The 19,880-nt window shown below is 44.7% G+C and overlaps 1 protein-coding gene across 2 annotated transcripts in view; it reads left to right on the top strand.

Moving 5' to 3' along the window:
• Positions 1 to 19,880, top strand: part of znf609b (zinc finger protein 609b) — a 60,112-nt gene that overhangs the window by 9,102 nt on the left and 31,130 nt on the right. For both annotated transcript variants that reach the window (XM_072660591.1, XM_072660592.1), the window contains exon 2: positions 3,349 to 4,221. In XM_072660591.1, coding sequence (XP_072516692.1) covers positions 3,475 to 4,221 — 747 coding nt within the window. In that variant the 5' untranslated portion in view covers positions 3,349 to 3,474. The remainder of the gene's footprint in view (positions 1 to 3,348; positions 4,222 to 19,880) is intronic.

Here is a 19,880-nt window from a genome sequence, read left to right as displayed (position 1 = left end):
TGAATTGACGCCTCTGTATCGTCTGGAATCGGAATTCCGAATTGCTAGCATCAGGACTCTCGAGCAGAACGGGATGTACGTTGGAGTGGCACACTGTCCTGTATCTGAGCAGCTCGGCCTATTCTCTTCAGAGCGGACATTTCGCTTCTGCCTGAGAGTTCTTTATGAGAACCCGCTTGAATGCAGAACAGAAACCAGTGATACAGCGCCTGCTAATTTACGACTTTCACACTCCTTGTCTGCTTTCCGTGGCCATCTGATATGATGGATGCACTGCAGTAAAGATCAAAAGGCACGGACGGGTCTAATGTGTCCAAGCTGTTAGGAGCCCCGTCCGAAACCTCAGGTTTTACGCAGCTCGAGTCTCTGAAAATGTTGTAATTAAGCTGATCGTTAGACATCCGAGGGATGTAAATGTGTATTGATCAGATCCCTTGTTTTAAGGCTCCCCCCCCCCCCCCCCCTTCTTCTTTCTCCTGCCTTTTATTTGCCCTTGCAGGCTGCCAGGGACAAACGCTGCAGACGTCAGTGTTAATTATTTACAATGAATGGGGTCAAAGGCCGTGCTCCTTTGACTAGGGTTAGCCTTTCAAGCTTTACCCCGCTAAGCCACCCTGAGCTCACTGGCCTGTGAAAGAGCATGGCCGGCTCAATTAGTTTATGGGCCTCAGCCTTTGACTAAGCTTTGCTTTCAGCAGACTGGGTTGCTGTCCCTCCCCCACAGCCCGGTTTCTGTTTATATAATCAGATCAGTTTTAAGTAATAGATTTTTTTTGTCTTTTAAATTATTCCAAATTAAGGAATGTTCAGTGCTCAGTCTGCTCAGGTTGTGGCTCAGGGAAGGAGCGCTGCTTTTATATGTTGCTTCATGAAGTAGCAATCTCTTTTGCATGTGTCTGGCTTGGACTGTAGGCTACTATGGTAAGCTGTTTTAGCTTAAAATGCCATTAGCAATAGTGGCAAAGTCATATCTCATTTTTTTACTGGGGGGAAAGCTCAAATACAAGATCTGTGTAATGTCGAAATTCCAATTTCAGGTGTGAGCTTTGAAGTTTGTAGTGGTAACAGTTCTGTCAAGATATTCTGACTGTGTTGACAGGACAGCACATCCATAATGTAGTTCTGACTGGTCATGACTGTAGCTTTACTAATAAAGATCAGTATTAAAGTATTCTGCAGTTACTTTACTAGTAGAAATTGCAATTACCTATTTTACACTGTAATTTTGACTAGTTTTGGATATTATTACTCTTTGAATTCATTGAAAATTATCCAAAATCGACGTTCAGAACCTCTTATCGACGTGATCTTGCCCAGTTTGATATTTTAAATATTTATTTATTTATTTATTTATTTGTATACACCGTTTAACAGTGTATTAACCCCCCCATTATGTGTGTTCATGTACTCTCTCCCTGTAAAATCATACTACCACATGTTTAGTCTCGCAACTTCACCCCATCCAGTCTGCAACATGGAAGCCCCATGGAGAAGAACTCCAATACTGAGCCAACTGAGCAACTTGAGCAGCTTATATAATCGCTCGTTAATCGCAATCGAGGTAAAATGAAGCAATAATACATGAGCGGGAGTGCTGTAACGTGAGATATTGGCAAGGGTGTACTGCGCTGTAGGCATGAAGCAGCAGGCTGAGTATAGATCAGTACCCAGTACCCCAGTGTCAGTATCTGCGATGTTGTAGCACAGACCTCGAGCATATTACTGCGATTATAGCACAATTACCACCTTTATCACAGTTTGTTGTTATATGTTAAGATCAGATCAGGAAAATTGATTTGAACAAATTATATGTTTGTTTATTATCACTGCACAAGCTGGCATGATGCCGTTTTATCAATGAGCAAAGAGGACAGCACTATCAGGTGAAGCCCTTCAGTTAGAATAGTCATGGAGCTGTCCGTAATTCCCTGATCATCAGGGTTACAAGTAGCGGCCAAGACATTAGGCTGTGTTACGGTTATATTAATCCCATGCCTGCGCACGCACACACACACACACACACACACACACACACACTGCTACACACACCCCTACACAGTTAAACACCCTGCCAAAGCTGTGTATTATTAAAAACTAAATGTTGTTGCGTATTTACCTGTTCTGTATTCCAATTATCCGTTCTACCTTAAAGTGTACAGCAGACCATGCTCACCTCTGATTGGCTACAGTAACAGTGTAAAATCTCCAGCATTTTCAATGTTTTGAGCAGTTTTTGGTTATAGTAAAAAAAATGGAACATAGTAAAGGCACGAACACCAAATATTTTGGCTAATATGTTTTAAGAATATGTATTATTATTATTATTATTATTATTATTATTATTATTATTAGTTTGAAGGTGTTTGTCTTGTAAGTGCTGGCTTCGTTGCGGAATGCCGTTATCCTGCAATACTCCTCTAGGCCAATCACATTATAGGGTGTGAAGTGTAACTGTGGTATAATGATGTTCAGTTAATCATGATCTTAATTCTGGGTTCATATCGTCCAGCATTATTCTTACTATTCAAAAACTGGATCGTAGATTTCTACAACTATATTTTGGGGATATCTGAAGCTGCACATATCTTAAATGCGTATCACAGCTGGTTAAAACTAAGTTGGAGATCCGATTTTCTCTGTTCTGATACGATACTGATACAGAAACTACCATCGTTGAATACATCTTATACATCACCATGTGGGAGAGACCTAAGGCTTAAGTCTGTGAGACCAAAAAAAGAGCTAGCAGATCCCAGCCCACCTGTCCCGTGGATCGGCCTAATGATCCGATACCTGATCCAGCTAATTTTGTTAGTATCGGGGCAGATATCTGATCCTAGTACTGGATCGATGCATCCTTAATTTTTCATTAGCATTCGCACTAGTTTACAGTGTGAAATGACGTTCTGTACTTGTTAATATTTGTAGATTTCTATTCTGGCCTTTTACTAGTAGAAATGTGATTGTAGTTAGGATTAAGGATACAAAGTTAAGCATATGTTGTCCTGGCAGTAGGACTATTGCCAGACTGCCTTTATAGATCTGTAGGTCTGAGATTGTTACTGGTGAAAACTTTATTTTTATATATTATTATTTTTGTTGTTGTTGATATGGAGCCTCTGTGGAAAAACTGCTTTAAAGAATGAGTAACTGCTTCTATAGCTGGTGGCATTTCAGGCTAAGACGGCTCGTCATGGGCTGCTATCCTTCATGTTTTGAAAACCATGGCACATTCTCTGTCAGGCTGTGTCTGCTCGTCTCTTTTCTTTGCAGCAGTCATGCACTGTAATCTGTCGAGGTGAACAAATCAACCCGTGTATAACGCTTATCTGTCCTTCTTCTCTTTAGGGCAAGATGTGGGTGCTCTGGAAACTGATATCGATGCGTTGAGGCTACTGTTCCCCCTTCTCCCCGCACCCTGGAAGTCTGAGAAATCAGACCTCAAAGTGACAGACTCGGGGAGCTGGCACTAAAATGTCCCTAAGTGGTGGCACTGCAGGCGGGAAAGGTGTGGACTCGAATGCGGTGGACACTTACGACAGCGGTGATGAGTGGGATATTGGTGTTGGAAATCTGATTATCGACCTTGACGCTGACTTAGAGAAGGACAAGCTCGAGATGTCTGGCTCAAAGGAAGGAGGGGGAATGGCGGCACCACCTAGCGCCGTCGCTGCGCTGCCAGACAACATCAAGTTCGTCAGCCCCGTCGGTGCCCCCCAAGGCAAAGAGAGCAAATCGAAATCCAAGCGCAACAAGAATTCTAAAGACAATAGTAGCAAGTCTCCGGCAGGAGATGGTGGCAAGAAGGAGCACCAGGGACGAACCCAAGGGGAGGTTACTGGCACGACAGGTAGTTCGGGAGGCACCGGCAACTCCACACCTGGCAAAGGCATGGAGAAGGGTGGGAAGGCCTCCCGCAGCGTACCGAACAGCAAAAAGGAGAAGGAGGTATCCAGCGGGAAAAGCAAGAAGGAGAAAAGCGAAGGGCCGGTCGCGGTGGTCGCTATTGAGAAAGAGGTAGCTGCTAACGCTCAAGCACTTGGGAACAATACACGCAGCGCCTCCTTTGATAGCGCACAGAATGCAGACATGGCTGTGACAGAGCCACATGGGAATAATGCCCTGGAATCTGTAGGAATAGTTCCCTTGCCCATTAAAACGGAACCCGAGGAGCTGGATAATGGCGAGTGCCGAGCACTAAAGAAGGTGAAAAATGAAAAGGTAAGTACATGCCACTCATTTGTCGTTTCGCAGGCGAGGGTTTGATTGCAGCAGCGATCTTGTCTTGAGTTGACGAGAAGCACTACAATGGAAAGTGCTGCGGTTCTGAACCGGGTCTTATGTAAAGTATTTCTTCACTTGTCGCAGCAGTCAATCACATGCCAAACGGGTCTGGCTTCAAATATACACACCTCAGAGATGGACACGTGTCCTTGTGCGTTACTGGCTAATACTGTGCCTTCTAATAAAACATCTGCAGGCTTCTTGTGTAACTCTTAATTCTTATTTTATTTATTTATTTATTTTTACATCATACCTTTCCGAAGGCATAGTTATTAAAATATTACTGGGGGAAAATGCAGTTTGAAGTGACCCTATGAAGGGGTTGGAGAGGAAAGGAGAGGAGCGGAGTTGTCCAGACCCAGGTGAAAAGCTCCCCTCTATCACTCTTGAGGGCCTAGGGTGGTAAAGCACCGTAATCTCACAATAGGATCGCCCAGTGATCTGGAACTGTCAGACAGCCGAGATGGATCCCTGTTGCCCTGCGAGGGTGTAGCTGTGTGCCATGGTTTGGTGGTTGCAGGGGGGAGCGCCCTTCAAGGCTTGGAATGCGAAGGCAAAAGAGATCAGATATGTGTTTTGGTTTAGGCAGAGAATGGGAGCCGGCGGAGCTGCTCTCTCTTATCTGCTGCCCTTTTTAGATTTGCTCAGATGAAAAATGCTGTAATAACTTCAGGTTCAGAACTACAGACCTCCTATTTATAATATAGCGCCTGCATTTGTGTTTTTGGGGGGCATTAAGTTGGGATGCAGGGATCTGGGAATGGTGAAATGCAGTGCAATTAATAATATGCAGGTATTTTAGCCCAGTAGTCCAGCATCCCCTGGATGTTCTGCTGTTCTGGAGTTCAGCAAAGACGCTTCTGCTCTTACCTCTTACCTTTCCTTTCTCAGTCAGTGTAAATGAAACCTGCTGGCTTTTCAATTGTAGTGTTTTTTCCTTCCCGTATTGTCGCTTTGGCATGATCTGTGTTAATTAGGATCTAAGCAGTGCTTGTGATCGTGCTAATGGTTGTGATGTTGTTACTAAAGCCGACTGAGACAGTCTGAATAGATTTGGAACTGCACTGCGTGAGTTCAGCTAGTAGGTATACTGAGCAGCTTGCAAGCTTTAACATAATTCACAGATGTTCGCCATCAGACGTGATCCCAGCACAGTCGCTGCCAAAAGGTAACAATGTCTCTGCTCAATGCTGGCTTCTGCAGCTAGCTTTACTGATTTCCCCCGCTTCCCATATATTGTCATTTTTGGTATTAGGGTTGTCTTTAAATGTATGTCCTGTATTGTTCTGTATGAATGTTATGTATCCTGGTTTAAATCTGAGCTCTGAGGCAGTGTTTGGATGCCAGAGGACAATATTGGTGCGTTGTAAAGGGTGGGTTTTCATCTTGCTACTGTAGCTCATCCAAATTACATTTACATTTACGGCATTAAGCAGACGCTCTTATCCAGAGCGACTTACAAAAGTGCTTTGCTATTTACCCAAGAAAAACCTCAGCTAGTTAGAATAGACTAATAGTTCAAAGATACTCTAAGTTTAGACACTACTAAAAACACAAGTCAATACGGAGACCATAGTACTCTACTATTCGCCCAAGTGCTCTCTGAAGAGGTGGGTCTTCAGTCTGGGTTTGAAGACAGCGAGCGACTCTGCTGTTCGGACACCCAGGACAAGCTCGTTCCACCACTTCGGTGCAGGACAGAAAAAAGCCTGGACGCTCGTCTTCCGTGGATTTTGAGGGATGGCAGGTCAAGCCAAGCCGTACTTGAAGCTGAAGGGGCTCTTGGTGCAGAACGGCTTTTGACCATTGCCATCAAGTATGGAGGGGTGGTCTGTTCTTGGCTTTGTAGGCCAGCGTCAGGGTTTTGAATCTGATGCGGGAAGCAGCTACAGGAAGCCATTCCTGCCGTTCATACAGGAAGCCGCTTACTAGCTGAAATGTGGCATTTGTTAAAAAGGTAGAATCTAGAGCTGGGCGATATGACGATGTTTTATCGTAGCATGATATATTCGTGATGCGCAATATGCTTTTTTTTTTTAGCATATCGAGGTTATAGAATAACTGAGTAGCTGCACATTTCATGATCAGCTTTTTGTCTACCTGACGTCTTCAAATATCATGATATAATATTTTTACCATATAGCCCAGCTCTTCGTGACGCACAATGTGCTTTTCTAAGCATATCAAGGGTCTTGTTAGCAAACACTGATCAACTGCATGTTTCATTACAAGCAGTGTAGGTAAACTGGTTTCATTAGATAAAAATCACTGTAAAGAATCTGTTGCTACTGATTTATTTAATCTGTGAAAAATGCCTAAAAATATCAGGATGGAGTGTTTGCACCGTATCACCCAGCCCTAGTACAATCTGTTTAACCAATTTAACTGCATTTCTGCTTTGTTTCTGAGAGCTGCAAGTGGAAAATATGAAATTCTGATACTTTAATTAGTGCTGACAGTGCAAAGAACCGCTCTACCAAAATATTCTTACTCCTAGGGAACGTTCAGCTGTGTATAAATGGTACACACCACACAACCTGGCTGTTTGCACTAGCGCCACCTAGTAATTCATGTGTCTATATTATACGGTGGTTGGTGTGGCGGCACAGATAACACCATTACCTGTCAGTGAGCTACCACACCATGTGGGAGACTGGGGTTCGATTCCCGGTTCGGGGGGCAATGCTGCGCTACACCAATAAGAGTCCTTGGGCAAGACTCCTAACACTACATTGGCTCTCCTCTGTGATATGAATAACCTTGTAAGTCGCTCTGGATAAGAGTGTCAGCTAAATGCCATAAATGTAAATGTAAGAATATGATAGTAAGTTTTTTTTAAAGTTTTTTTTTATGTTATCACTTGTTTAATGTGACTAAATCAGTGTAGTAAGGCTCTATTAAATGCATGAGTTTCCAATCTGGACCTTCTGTAAAAACCACAGATGTCATTTCCATATACATATACACACCAAGTATACATTACGCTTGGGCAGAACAGTGGAAATACACGGGGGGGGTAAATGTGCCTGAAAACAGTCAAAACCACTCCTCATGTCATTGACTCAACTTTGTGCCTGCAGATATGAGGCTTTATCCTCTAAAGCACGATGCTAGCCAGCTCTGGCGTCTGTTAGCTGATCTGATTGAAATAGCAGTTAGCAGCATTAGTGTTCTCCTCCCAGCATGTTGAGCTGTCCAGGATGCAACATTAGGTAGTTTAAAGATCTGGTGACTCTTAAGGAAGCACATGCTTGCCTTCACCTCCCAGCACTACTAGCATTGTTGTGATGGAGGCAGTCCTGGCCTTTACCAGAGACTGGCTGGTGTTTGTAAATTCAATGTAATAAAGACGTAATTACTGAATTACTGGAAATAACTGCTTGCTGTAGTGCAGTTCTCCGTCAGACGGCATGAAAATGTCGGGTCGATGCGATGCGGAACGTCTGACTCGTGTCATTATGGTGCCATTTCGAGAGCTCAGCCGCTCTCTCTGACCTCTGGGTGACTTCTGCAACCTGCATTCCAGCGCCCAAAGTGTGAAATCTCAGCTATGCTAGGGCTGTGGACGTAAACTGCACACTGCCTCTGAGGCTCTGCTGGATCATTTGGTTTGCTGAGTTCCACTCCTGAAAGATTCATTGTGCTCAGCTCTTGCTTTGGGTAAACGTGGCTGTTGGATTTTTCCTTTTTTTGGGGAGGGGAGGGGAGGGGAGAGGAGGGGTGGGGGGCTCTCCGCATGTTAAACATTATGAGCTGGTCCAGACTCTCATCAGGCCGGCGGCCCGTTCCCCAGGAACAGGGAGGTGGAGACTGTACAAGGTCGCGAAGCGTCTTGGCGTTGCATGTCAAAGCAATCACAGAGCCGAAAGGGAAACAAAGGCCTTTCAGGCGTGCTTCTCCCCTCCCTGCTCGGAGAGCTTTGTAAGGCGAGCGGCGTGAGCGTCTGGATCGGCGCTGCGGCGAACACCGAGCCATGGGGGGGGAAGGGAAGGGTGAGCGAGCCTAGCGCGGTGCTCGCGCTGCTAATTCAGCTCATGAAAGGCTCGAGTAGTGAGAGCAGCTGTCTTCCATTGTCGGCCAGCAAATTTCCAGCATGCCTCATTTCACCTTTCAGTGCGAGCAGCGAGAAAGCTAGAGGGCAACGCAGGGGATAAACAAACAAAGACTGATAAATGAAAGAAGGCCAGAACTGTTGAATGCCTCAAGTTGCTGCAGCTCCTCTAAATAGGAGTGGGATGGATGTGGAGTCTGTCTGGGTCTGGTCAGTGTGCTAATAATAAGCCATGAATCCAGTCCTAGTGTGCTTCTAATATGTGTGTTTTTTTTTTTCCTTTCCTCTCTTTCCTAGCTCTCTTCAGCCCACCCCCACCCCCATGGGGCTGGAAGCTCTGCTCTGCTCTGTTGAGAGAAGAGGGCACTTCAGGGCTAGAGGGATGAGCGAGGGGAAAAACGAGCAGACAAAATGGAAGAGGCAGAGAAGGGGTTGGGAGAGAGGGGAGAGGGGGGAGGGGGGTGTTGGGGGGTGGGGTGTAAGCATTGTGAATGGATGAAGTCTTTAACCTCCTACACACTGAATAGCTTGTCAGGGCCTGGCTTCATTGAGCTGGTGAAACCAGAGAGGGCAGGCAGGGAGAAAGCAGATGAAATGGACCAGTGCTTCTTAATCCCCGTCTTCGGTGCACTGTGCATTCGCACACACACCCTCCCCCCTCAACACCACCTCCACCACCACCTTATTCAGGCCAGAAAATTACCAAGGCCTAGGAGAGATTCATGTGGTCCTCAGGACTCTGAATTTATTTGATTTATATACAAACTCACTGTAGCTTTAGGACGGCTAGGGTTTGGAGATCCTCTGGGGAGGCTGGGGACATGCTATGCAATTGGAGCTCCAACTCCCAGTGCGGACGAGTCTGTGCTGGTTGACTCTAGCCTGCAGATTTTGAGGGTGTTGGAGTTGGGGTGGGGGGCGGTTAGGTTAGGACACAAAAGTCACGGTTTGGTTCACGCCGCAGTTTGGATGTCACGGTTTGGTGGTACAAGGGGGCAGGCGGGCGGGGGGGTTGTGCAACAAAACCTTTTCAAAGATTCAAGGCTTGGTTTCTTTTGAATTATTTTGAGGAGACCGTGCAGGGGGAGGGTTAGGACTTACCACATGTCTCCTCTGATACATGCAAAGCTAGCCACCTCCTCTTTTCGAACTGACATCGATGCTCCATCGATGCCAGGCAGCCAACATGCTCAGAGTGTGTTGGAAAAGTGGCGGGTTCCCAGCTCCACCACACCAGCTAACGGACCACCATTTCTTACATCTCCATCTATTCAGCCTACCACAGTTTAGCCCTGTCCGTTCACACTACAGTTCTCAGGAGAGTTTCAGCTCTCAAACACTTTCAGATTGAGGTACAAAATAGGGCAGCCAATCAGAACAGAGCATGTCCATCATATGCTCATCTTAGGGCTTCAGTGATCGTGTAGAAATGACTGGCTTTAGAACATAAAGCAGCACTGACCTTGTAAGTCGGGGGCAAAGCATCTTGGTGTAAAGCAGCGTAATTGTTTACAGTGAAAAATGTCTGTAGAATGGCTGTGAAAAGCAGTCGAAAACGAAACCTACAGGCCACTGAAGTCACATTCTTTTAATTGTGGCAGTGTCTGAATGATTCTCTGATTGGTTGCAAAGCCAGTCCGAGTTCACCTTGCATTGAGTTCTGTTGACATTTTCAGAAACTGACCAGCAGGTTGGATATCTGAAGCTGAGCACATGCCAAGTTGAAGCCATGCAGACAAATTGTCAAGAATTTCCATGAAGTCTCTCGTCTGTAGAGCGTGTTTCCCCTCGCTCCGGACTTTGGTTTAATATGATATTGTCAAGGACACTTGGGTTCATATACTAGGACTTCAGCAGGTATACCTGATAGCTGCTGCTGCTGTTATTGGATGTTCCAATCTGATGAGGCGGTTCAGGATTGGGGGGGGGGGGGTTGACATGTTTGGGTATCAGAAATATTGGGCCGATCGAGTCCTTGGGCAGGTTTTTTTTTTTTTTTTTGGGAGGGTTTCCACTGTGTGAACTATCCACTCGCCTTGAGAACACGGACACGTAAATTGCGAGCATTACCACAACATGTGGTCGACAAGTGATAGCGACGTCCTAGAACCACTTCTGCTCCCATCCCATCTCTAGTTTCAATACTGTGGAGGACCTTTACCAATTTAAAGGAATCTTTATTTTTAAGTGATTCACTCATGAATAATCACTTTCTTAAAAAAAAAAACAAAACGAAAGCAGAATCGCCAACGTTCTGCTCTTAACCCGAATCAGGTCAGCAAAACTGGACCCTAATCATAGAGAGCAACACTTAGCTGCCTTTTAGCCCTGCCTTCTTTCCCACGCTCCTTTGGGGTTCTGGAGGAATGGTTGCTGGTCTGCATGACGCAGTCATTGGCGGCACATTTAACGGAAAGACTCCACCCAAACAGAGCCTTAAAGTTACTGCCCTGCTTTAAAGTGCCCAGATCAGCTCATTAAGGGGTTGTTAATGAGCACAATAGGGTCAGCCACATTAACATGCTCCGGCTTGTCCACCACGCTTCCATTTCCTATCGGCCAGCAGGCTCGCACGCCTTGTCGTACGCCGCAGACCGTAGCAAGCCTAGCGTGTGGCTGTCCGCGCCGTCTGACTGCCTCAGTGTTGGCAGGGTTTGGTGATGGTGTACGCATGCACAGAGCGTATTGAAAAGAATGCACAACCAGCTACCAGCTTGTGTTTTGGCTGCTTTTCATTAATTTCACTGGTGTTGCCATTTTCAACACACTGTAAAATGGTTCAGCCCAAAAACTAAATGCATCACTCTGGAATACCAGTATGAAATACAGTGACTTACTGTTTTCTATCTAAATTACAAAGCTCAGATCAGTATTGGCCGACCCTTAACACTCCAAGAGCCTCAATACAGGGTCCCCATTTCAACAGCCGTGCTTTTCTATCTGGGCAGCTTTGTCCATAGTGATCCATAATGCTAATAAGTTGTGGTAAGTGTCTGTTTTAGCAGTACATCAGCAGAACCCAGCAGCAAATCTACCCTGGAACAGCACACCCTCGCACTGTGTGATGTCCTCTTGTTAGCCGTGTGTTTCTCCCAGTGGGGTAGTGAAGTGTTTGAGTAGTTTGAGCATGGCGGCCTACTTTCAGATGCTCGTCTTAAGTGAAGTGCTCCGATTAAGAAAGGCTCAGTCGATTTTAAATTTCAATATCCGTGTCCGTCTCTGAGTAGAAGACGTAGCATTGTGCCGTCTCTGAGTGTAACTCAATTTATTTATCTGCTCACTGTTCTTACGCTTATGCCAGAGTTGCTGTGGTTCCTAAACGCTTCCACTTGTCAATAATAGCACTCACAGCTGATGCTGGAAGATCTAGGAGGGAGGAAATTTCACCCGCTGACTTGATGATGATGATGATGTTGTTGCAGCGGTGGCTCTTATTACAGAACCATGCTGGAGTTCAGAGAGCTCTTTAGAGCTGCCCATTCTCTCACTAATGTGTGGAAAGGCCGACTGCATGGCTAGGTGCTTGAGTTTATACACCTGTGGCAATGGGACTCTTGAATTCAATGATTAAGAGGTGCGTCCAAATACTTTTATCCATAAAGTGTAGTGTTTGCCTTGTTTAGGCTCGGTTTGTTGTGGACTATGAATGTGAAATGGCCATAATGAGAACACAATAATTTAAGAACTAGATCAGACTAGATCAGATTCTCACCCTTCACACTGTCCTTTCGTTGTTGCAGTGTATAATGAGCTGTTAGGACACTGTTGGAGAGAGTAGCCCCTCACTTTGAACAGGTCGACGTGTCAAAACAGGAACCGGCTAGCTTCGTTGTCCACAGCTGGGTTTTGATATTTACTCCAACGTTCACGGACGTGGCTTGTACAAATTGAATTAACTGGCACAATGGATCTGGAGGACTGGCAAATGAATCAAATGCCTGGTAAATTAAAACGGTCATGATGTGCAGGGGCCAGATTCCCCCTAACGGAAACCCCACATGCAGCCTAAATCAGGCTAAGCATTCAACCTAATTAGCGTAACCTGACGAGTGGCACCATCTGAATGTAGACTGCCTGCACTAACGCGGCCAAGCGGCTAAAAAAGAAAAAAGCAGCGGAACCGCATTACACATACAGATTAGTTTAGAGCTGTTAGCTGGAGACGCCGTTTCTTTTCACCTAGAAAGAGACGCAGCCTGTTTCCAAGCTACCAGTGGGCACCAGTAGAAGAGAAAGGGAATCTCGTGCTAAATCGGAGCACCTCGCTTCATGGTCGTGTTTGATCAGTCACGAAGCATGCTGTGCCACCAGTGAGTCACGCATCAGACGAGAAAGCCTGCGCGGACGGCCCCAACAGCCTTCGGAATAATTCCCAAACTCTGGGATTCAGCTGCTTATGCAAACGTACTATTAGTTGTTATTCTTTTTGAGAAAACAATCTGGCATGAAAGGCCTTTAAAATGGACACACACTGCGGTGGGGGGCGGGAGCAGTGGAGTGGAGCAAAAAGCCAAAGGAATGCTCTGGGACTGCAGCGACGACCAACCCAGCGCCTCTAGCACAAGGCCACACCGTTTCTGTTGCCGAAATCTTCCACAATACCGTCCAATCTTCTTAAAGGAATCTTTCCTGTGACACTAACCTCATTGGGGGGGGGGGGTGTAGATGTCAAACGCAGCAACAGACTCGTTAACCTTCAGGGCCTTTTATCGGTTAATGTTTTGACGGAAAGATGAGAGCTGGAGGAGGCCATGTACACACTAATAGGTGTGTGTGCAGTCCGTTGTGGCCGAGCCTTGTGGCTGTTTTGTTGTGTGTTTGGTAGAAGCTGACAAGATCCCTCACTTCAGGCTCTGTACTCTGTTTTCATGTAGTTCGGACCCATTGGTGAGCTGGTGTCAGACGCACATGTCTGTATAGTCTAGTCTAGTCTGTATAGTATAGGTTTTTTTTGGGGGGGGCGGGTTGATTGAGTTGATTCATAAATGTCAGTAATCAATTTTCTAAATGTGAATTGTGAATTGATAAACTAATGATTGAGTGCAAAAGGCAGAACTAGGAAGTGCAGAACTAGACCGCACCGGACAGTCTGTGATGTGCACAACATTGAGCGAGAAACCCGACCGGCGCCCGATTGGACCATCAAGTAAGCGATGTCTCTCTATTTGTGTCCGTATTCAATCATTTAGCGCCGGGGCTTTTGTGCCATGTTGCGCAGAGATACAGCGACCCACCTCAAAGATCTATCTGAGTGGCAGCTGGCATCTCGTGCTCCATACGGTAGCAGTGAATGAGAGCCATAGGGGTGCAGATATGGCTGAGCTGTTAACGAGTGTAGCAGGGGAAGGCCTAGTCTTAGTTGTTGACTTGGTCAAGTTGCCCACTGTGTCGGCCGTCCCTTTTAAAAAATATTGGTCCTTCAAAGGATCCTTTGAGGGCCGCCAGAGAAGAACCAGTTTTGGCTCCATTAGGAAGAAACTGTGTGTGTGAAGAACCTTTAACTTGGTAAAGAAGGTTCTTCCTGCTCATTGATCTCTTGTACAAACAGGCTTCTTTATAGAACCAAGCGTGGTTCTTCTATAGCATACCCCAAAGTACCCCTATGTATCACTTTTCATTTTAAGAGCGGAGTTTCATTCTCTGCTGCTATTCAAGGCTGATTTGTTCGTTTTCTTTCAGAAAAGGGTGATGTGTTGCGAGCGCTTTCACAATGAAGGTCGCCAACGCTCTGCTGACTCGATAACTGCTGCGAAGAGGGAGTCAGACGCCATATTGATGCCTATGGTTTTAGGCAATTTGGAATGGGACGTCAAAAAAGTTCCTGTAGGTGTCCCAAAACTTTTGTCCGTGTTGTATAGATCATAATCAAATTTAAACACACTGTGAAATGGTCATTTTATATATATTTATTAAAAAAAACTAAGCATATCAGTCTTGTGGGATGTGAAACCATTATGAATTACCTTTGTGGAGTCCCCCAGGGTTCAGTGGTAGGGTTTGTAAAACAAATGCTAATGCTAATTGTGGCAGTGATGTGTTTATGAACTGAAGTAGGCCTCTGTACAGTGTTTGAGGGGTTAGATGGCAGCTTTAAATAGTTTGACACTAAAACCTTTTTAATAATAATAAATAAATAAATAATAAAACAAAGATTAGCTGTAAATTGATGCATTTGAGGGATCTGGGTCGGACTGGAGGCCGCATAGGCTGGATTGTGACTTGTGAATATGTTCTTTTATTTTGTGGCATTGTGATATTGGTGCATCCTCACTTGATGAGTGATCTTGTGCAGCTTGGCATGAAATACCAGCGAGATTCACAGTGTGCAGGAAATAAGTGCTGCGTGGTGTGTAGGCTTGCTTTCTGTGTAAAACGTTCCAGGGTTAGATGAAAGGGTTTTATTTCCTATGATAATCCGCATCAAGCAGGCCCTTGTGCTAGTTACCGCCCCCTCCTCTCCACACTCTGAATGTGGGGCCTTGCTAATTCATCCTACAAAGACTCTCAAAAGGAGATTACGCTACTGAAAGAAATAAAAAAAAAAAAAAAAAAAAAAAGTGAGCACTGTGCCCCTTAAGGAGTGATGGCTAATACTCCTCATTACTTGTGGAAGCTAGTTGCAGATAGTCCAGCGGTCAGGACTTTTTTTAAAAGGCAGATCATCGAACAAAAGTGTTTCTGAATGAAGCCTGAAACCAGTTTCTTAAAAGTCCTTAAAGGTCACGGGAGAGGCAGCGGCTCTTCTAGGGTAGTGCTCTCCGCGCTCTCAGACATGGACACATGCATTCCCTCTACTGGGTGGCCCCAGTGAATTAGCTGAGTGATAATCAGTCTGTCTGCATAGCTAACAGATGTGGACGCTACTCCAAAAGCTGGAAGCTTGGGTTCATCACATGAGACAGTAAGGCTTTTTCCCAAGTGAAATTTGAGAAAGTATCAGTGTAGGTGTGATTTGACCTGGGGCTCTAAACATGTGTGACTCTTAACGAATCTTAAAAGCAGCAGATCTTTAGTGGTTAACATTAGGGGCACACCTATATGGAAATTGTGGACCAATGCCGGTGTTGCATTGGTTTCTTTTGCGCATCCTCAAATTCAGATACTGATTCTGGAGCAGCAATGTTTAGAAAATGTGGACGTTGGTGCTACATCCATCTGGTTCAGCTTTACTGACAAATTTAATGTTTTTGCCTGCAGCAAAATGCAGGTAGCCCAGTGTTTCCTAGATGTTCTGCTCTTTCAGGAGGTCCATAAATATTGACATAGCCGTATCTGAGATTGTTGGGCTAGTTGGCTAGATTGCCTGGCCGACTGGTTGGTTGGTTGGTTGGTTATAATTCCAATACAATTACAAAAATCATTGTGTATCGCTTTAAAAGTCACACTCGGCATGTGCTTATTTATTAATATGGTTTTGGCCAGTAACCCATTGAGTTTTAGTTTTTTGGCTCAATTTTCAGATTTTTAGAAAATCTCTATCAGTAAATAGAACAGCAGTCTCCATTCATTTCTGGTGGGAGTTTCACCGAAGGGATTTTACAGGACAGCATAACTGTGGATTTTACTCCGGAGACCTCGGATAGCTCTGATCAAAGCATCTTAGCCAGGAGGCTCAGTTCAGCATCAGGGTTAAAATGAAGCTGGTACAAACACACACTTGCATCAGTGTGTGCTGAAGTGCATTTGTTCAACTTTTGCTCCAATTATCCAGAATTATTTACACAGTGTATGGAAGCAGCAGAAGGTTCAAGCGATGGAGATGTATGATCATGTTTGTGTATGTTGGGGTGGGTAATATGACTGACTTGTTTTATCGCTCTCTTGATAGATTATATTACTATATGAAGTTCTGAAGCATATTGTGGCTCTTGTCAGTATATAAGGAACGCTGGCAGCTGCACTGCATAGCGTTTTAATGTACTCTATTTTAAATGCCCCTATTGGTGTGTGGGTTTTTTTCCATGGCCATTCCAACTTTCCAAACCTCAAGAAAGAACTATCCTGATGCATATTATGTATCAAAGTCTCATAAAATTGTATTTTTGCCATGTCTCCCACCACTGTGTGTATGTATATGTGGGTCATTGCTGCTATTTTACTTTTTTTTTTTCTTTTTTTTTTTTTTTGCACCATTCGGATGCGGTTCTGTGAAGGTTTGTGCTCAACAGGCCGAGAGAAATGGTCTAATCTAATCTCTAATCTTATTTTCTTTCTAATATTTCAATGAATAAATGTGTTTTGTGTTTAAAAATAAAACGACCTGCTCCTGATCCCCCAAACTACGGCACCTTCTCAAATGCATCTGCTCCAGCATAAATAAGGCCAAGGTTAAGAGTAGACAGTAGTGGATTGCTGGCTGTGGGTTAGAGGTTCTGTTGACTACAACATTGGTTCAAGCTCATGAATCATGGAAAAAAAGAAAAAAAAAAAGCTTTCATGGAAGCTGAAATTTTGGCACCAGTGAGCCGAGCCCGTATTTATGAAGTCTCAGTTACTGAGAAATCATGACAGGAGCGTGTTTGACAGCAAGGTTGCTCTTCCCTTTTAAGTAGGTGTCGAAGCTTTTGTAAAACTTTGCTCCGCTCTGAGCGAGACAGCAGATCGACTTCTAAGGGTAGGTCCAATTTCTGCAACATATACTCGTGCTCAGCTCCGCTAGCTTTGGTGGATCTCTCAGCAAATTGCCTCAAACAACATAATGAAGCAGTGAGATAAGTGGGAGCTCTGCGATACGTCGCGTTGCGTATAGTTTAGCGAGGGTTTAAGCCTGAGGCTGAAGTTCATTGGGCAAGAGAAACTGCTCTGAAGATAGACGGTTTCTTGCTGCAGCCCACATATGTTGTCTGTTGGAGGTAGTACCACCCACATGGAGGCTTGCCTCTGTTTAGAGGAAGCGGTGAATGCATGACTTCTATAAATAGTTTGGAGGCTGAGGTCTCTAGGGAAATCTCACTGGCTGAATAACAACCTGCCTTGAAAGGCGTGCACACAAAAGGTCATCTGTTGTTGAAGGAAATAGTAATATTGCAGTCTAAAAAAAGCGCAACACATGAAAGTGTGTGTGTGTGTGTGTGTGTGTGTGTGTGTGTGTGTGTGTGTGTGTGTGTGTGTTTTGAGATTGCCAGTGGTGTTTGTCTCGAATCAAGTCTTTCTTAATTGTCTCCCTGGGTGAAGTTATGAACTCCATTTGCAATGAATATGTAATGAATGCCATTGCTGCTTACTTTCCACTGTAAAATGAAGCGATCAGTAGTAAACACATTTGAAAGTAGGCATAAGGTCCGTCACGATCACCTAATCGCAATTATTCCTGCTGATTGTGATTATTAAATGCGGCTGCAATCATTTCCCACAATAGTTGGAGGGAACAGTCCTGATACGGCACAATAAGCTGAATGTGAGGTGTTTTTGCCAGGGGGCAGATGGGGGAGGTGGGCAGATTGATGGACGGGTAGCTTGGTAGGAAAATGGGTAGATGGATTTGTTGATGGATGGATGGATGGCTGGGTATGTTAATGAATAGATGGATGAATAGACAGCTAGGTTGATGGATAGATAGGCAGGTAAGTATGTCGGTTTATTAATGGGTGGATAGATGGGTGGGTGTGTAGGTACATAGATGGGTAGGTTTGTTGGTGAATAAGTAGATAGGTAGGTTGGTGTGTAGGGAGATGGATGGATAAGTAGGTTTATTAATGGGTGGATAGATGGGTGGGTTGGTTGGTAGATGAATGGATGGGTAGATTGGTGTGTAGGTAGATGGATTGATATGTAGGTGTATAAATCAATGACTGGATGGGTAAATTGGTGTGTAGGTACATAGATGGGTAGGTTGGTTGGTGGATGATTATAAAATATGTAGGTATATTAATGAATGGGTACTTAGGTGAGTTGGTTGGTAGATAAATAGATAGGTAGGTTGGTGTGTAGGGAGATGGATGGATGAGTAGGTATGTTAATGGATGGATAGATGGGTTAGTTGGTTGAAGGATGAATAATTGGGAAGGATGATGGATAGATAAGCAGGTTGGTTGCAAGATGAATGGATAAGTAGGTAGATGGATGGATGGTTAGCTTGGTTTAGGTAGATGGATTTACATACCTGCTACCTCTCGTTCTGTAGATAAATAGATAGGCAGATAGGATAGAATAATAAGAAGATGGATTGGTAGGTAGATGTATGAATGAATGAATGGATGGGTAGATTAGTATATAGGTTGATGGAGGCATAGATAAGGTGGTTAATAGGTATATTAACAAATGGATTGGTAGGTTGGTTGGTAGATGAATGGATATGCAGATAAGTAGGTAGTTAGACAGTTGGCTTGGTGTTTAGGTAGATGGGTAGGTAGATTTATCTACCAGGACTGGTACGTGGGTGAATAGATGGGCTGATTTAAAAAAAAAAAGAGGGTTAGGTAGGTAGGCTGGTTGGTGGGTGAATTGATGGATTGGTAGATGGATTGGTGTGTAGGTAAGTTGGAAGGTAGATGGTTAGCTTGGTGTTTAGGTAGATGAATACATTGTAATTACCCACTTGGATGGGTATGTAGATGGGCTGATAAATGGTAAGATCGAAAGGTCGGTAGGTAGATGAATGACGGTAGGTTGGTATGTAGGCAGATGCATAGGTTGGTCGGTAGAGGAATGGTTCGATAGATGAGTAGATGTATGGGTAGGTAGAAAACGTCTCTCTTTGTACTGCTACTATTTTAGCATTAGCCCACTAGGTTCGTCTGCATTGCGAGTATCAAAAATAGCACTTGGACTTCCAGGCTATGACGAGACACTGTTATTATGGAGGAGTCTGTTTATTTCGGAGGGCCTAACATGGATTGCTTTTAGCGGCCTTCCTGGAGTCGTGCTTTAGGGCGATGGCGTAGTGTTAGAAAGTGTTGATTCTGGAAGCTTACAGATTTGGACGTGTGGATCCATTCAGTCCAAGATAAGGTGGATGAGTAAGCAGCGGGCTAAAGAGGGAGAAATCCTCTGTGCTTCTTTAGCTGCTTATCTGGATTTCCTCTGCAGCCCAACCTCTTCTTCTTCTCAAGAGGGTGACCTTGACAAGAATGTGGATTATTATTGTAATAGATACTGTTGTCGGTGAATGGCCAGCAGTCACACTGGGAGGTGGTGGAGGTTGTGCTGGTGCTGGTGTAGAGGAAGGGGGGTTGGTTGGTTGGGGGGGGGGGGTGAGTGGATTCAGTCCTTTCTTTCCTGTGTGTGTGTGTGCTGCATCTCGTCAATGCTCGGCTTGACATCTGGATCATTTCTTTCTCTGGCTAAGCCCACCCCCCACCCCTCTTCCAGCTCAGTTTTCGTTTGCATATAAGAGAAGGCAAAGACGTGGCCTGACAGAACAGTCAAAGCCGTGTGAAATTGGCTGGCTTTTCCTCGCGTCACAGACGAGAACAGAAACGAAATTTGGTTTTGGCTTGCGTTCACACACACTAGCGTCCCCGACTAACTGACAACATCTCTCATCATTAAAACATGCGCTGTCTTCTCTCTGCCATGCTAACAAGCGTGAAAACAGCCGGGGTGT

The sequence above is a fragment of the Salminus brasiliensis genome, chromosome 17, assembly GCF_030463535.1.
Source record: "Salminus brasiliensis chromosome 17, fSalBra1.hap2, whole genome shotgun sequence".
NCBI lineage: Eukaryota > Metazoa > Chordata > Actinopteri > Characiformes > Bryconidae > Salminus > Salminus brasiliensis.
This window is presented reverse-complemented; position numbering and strand designations above follow the sequence as displayed.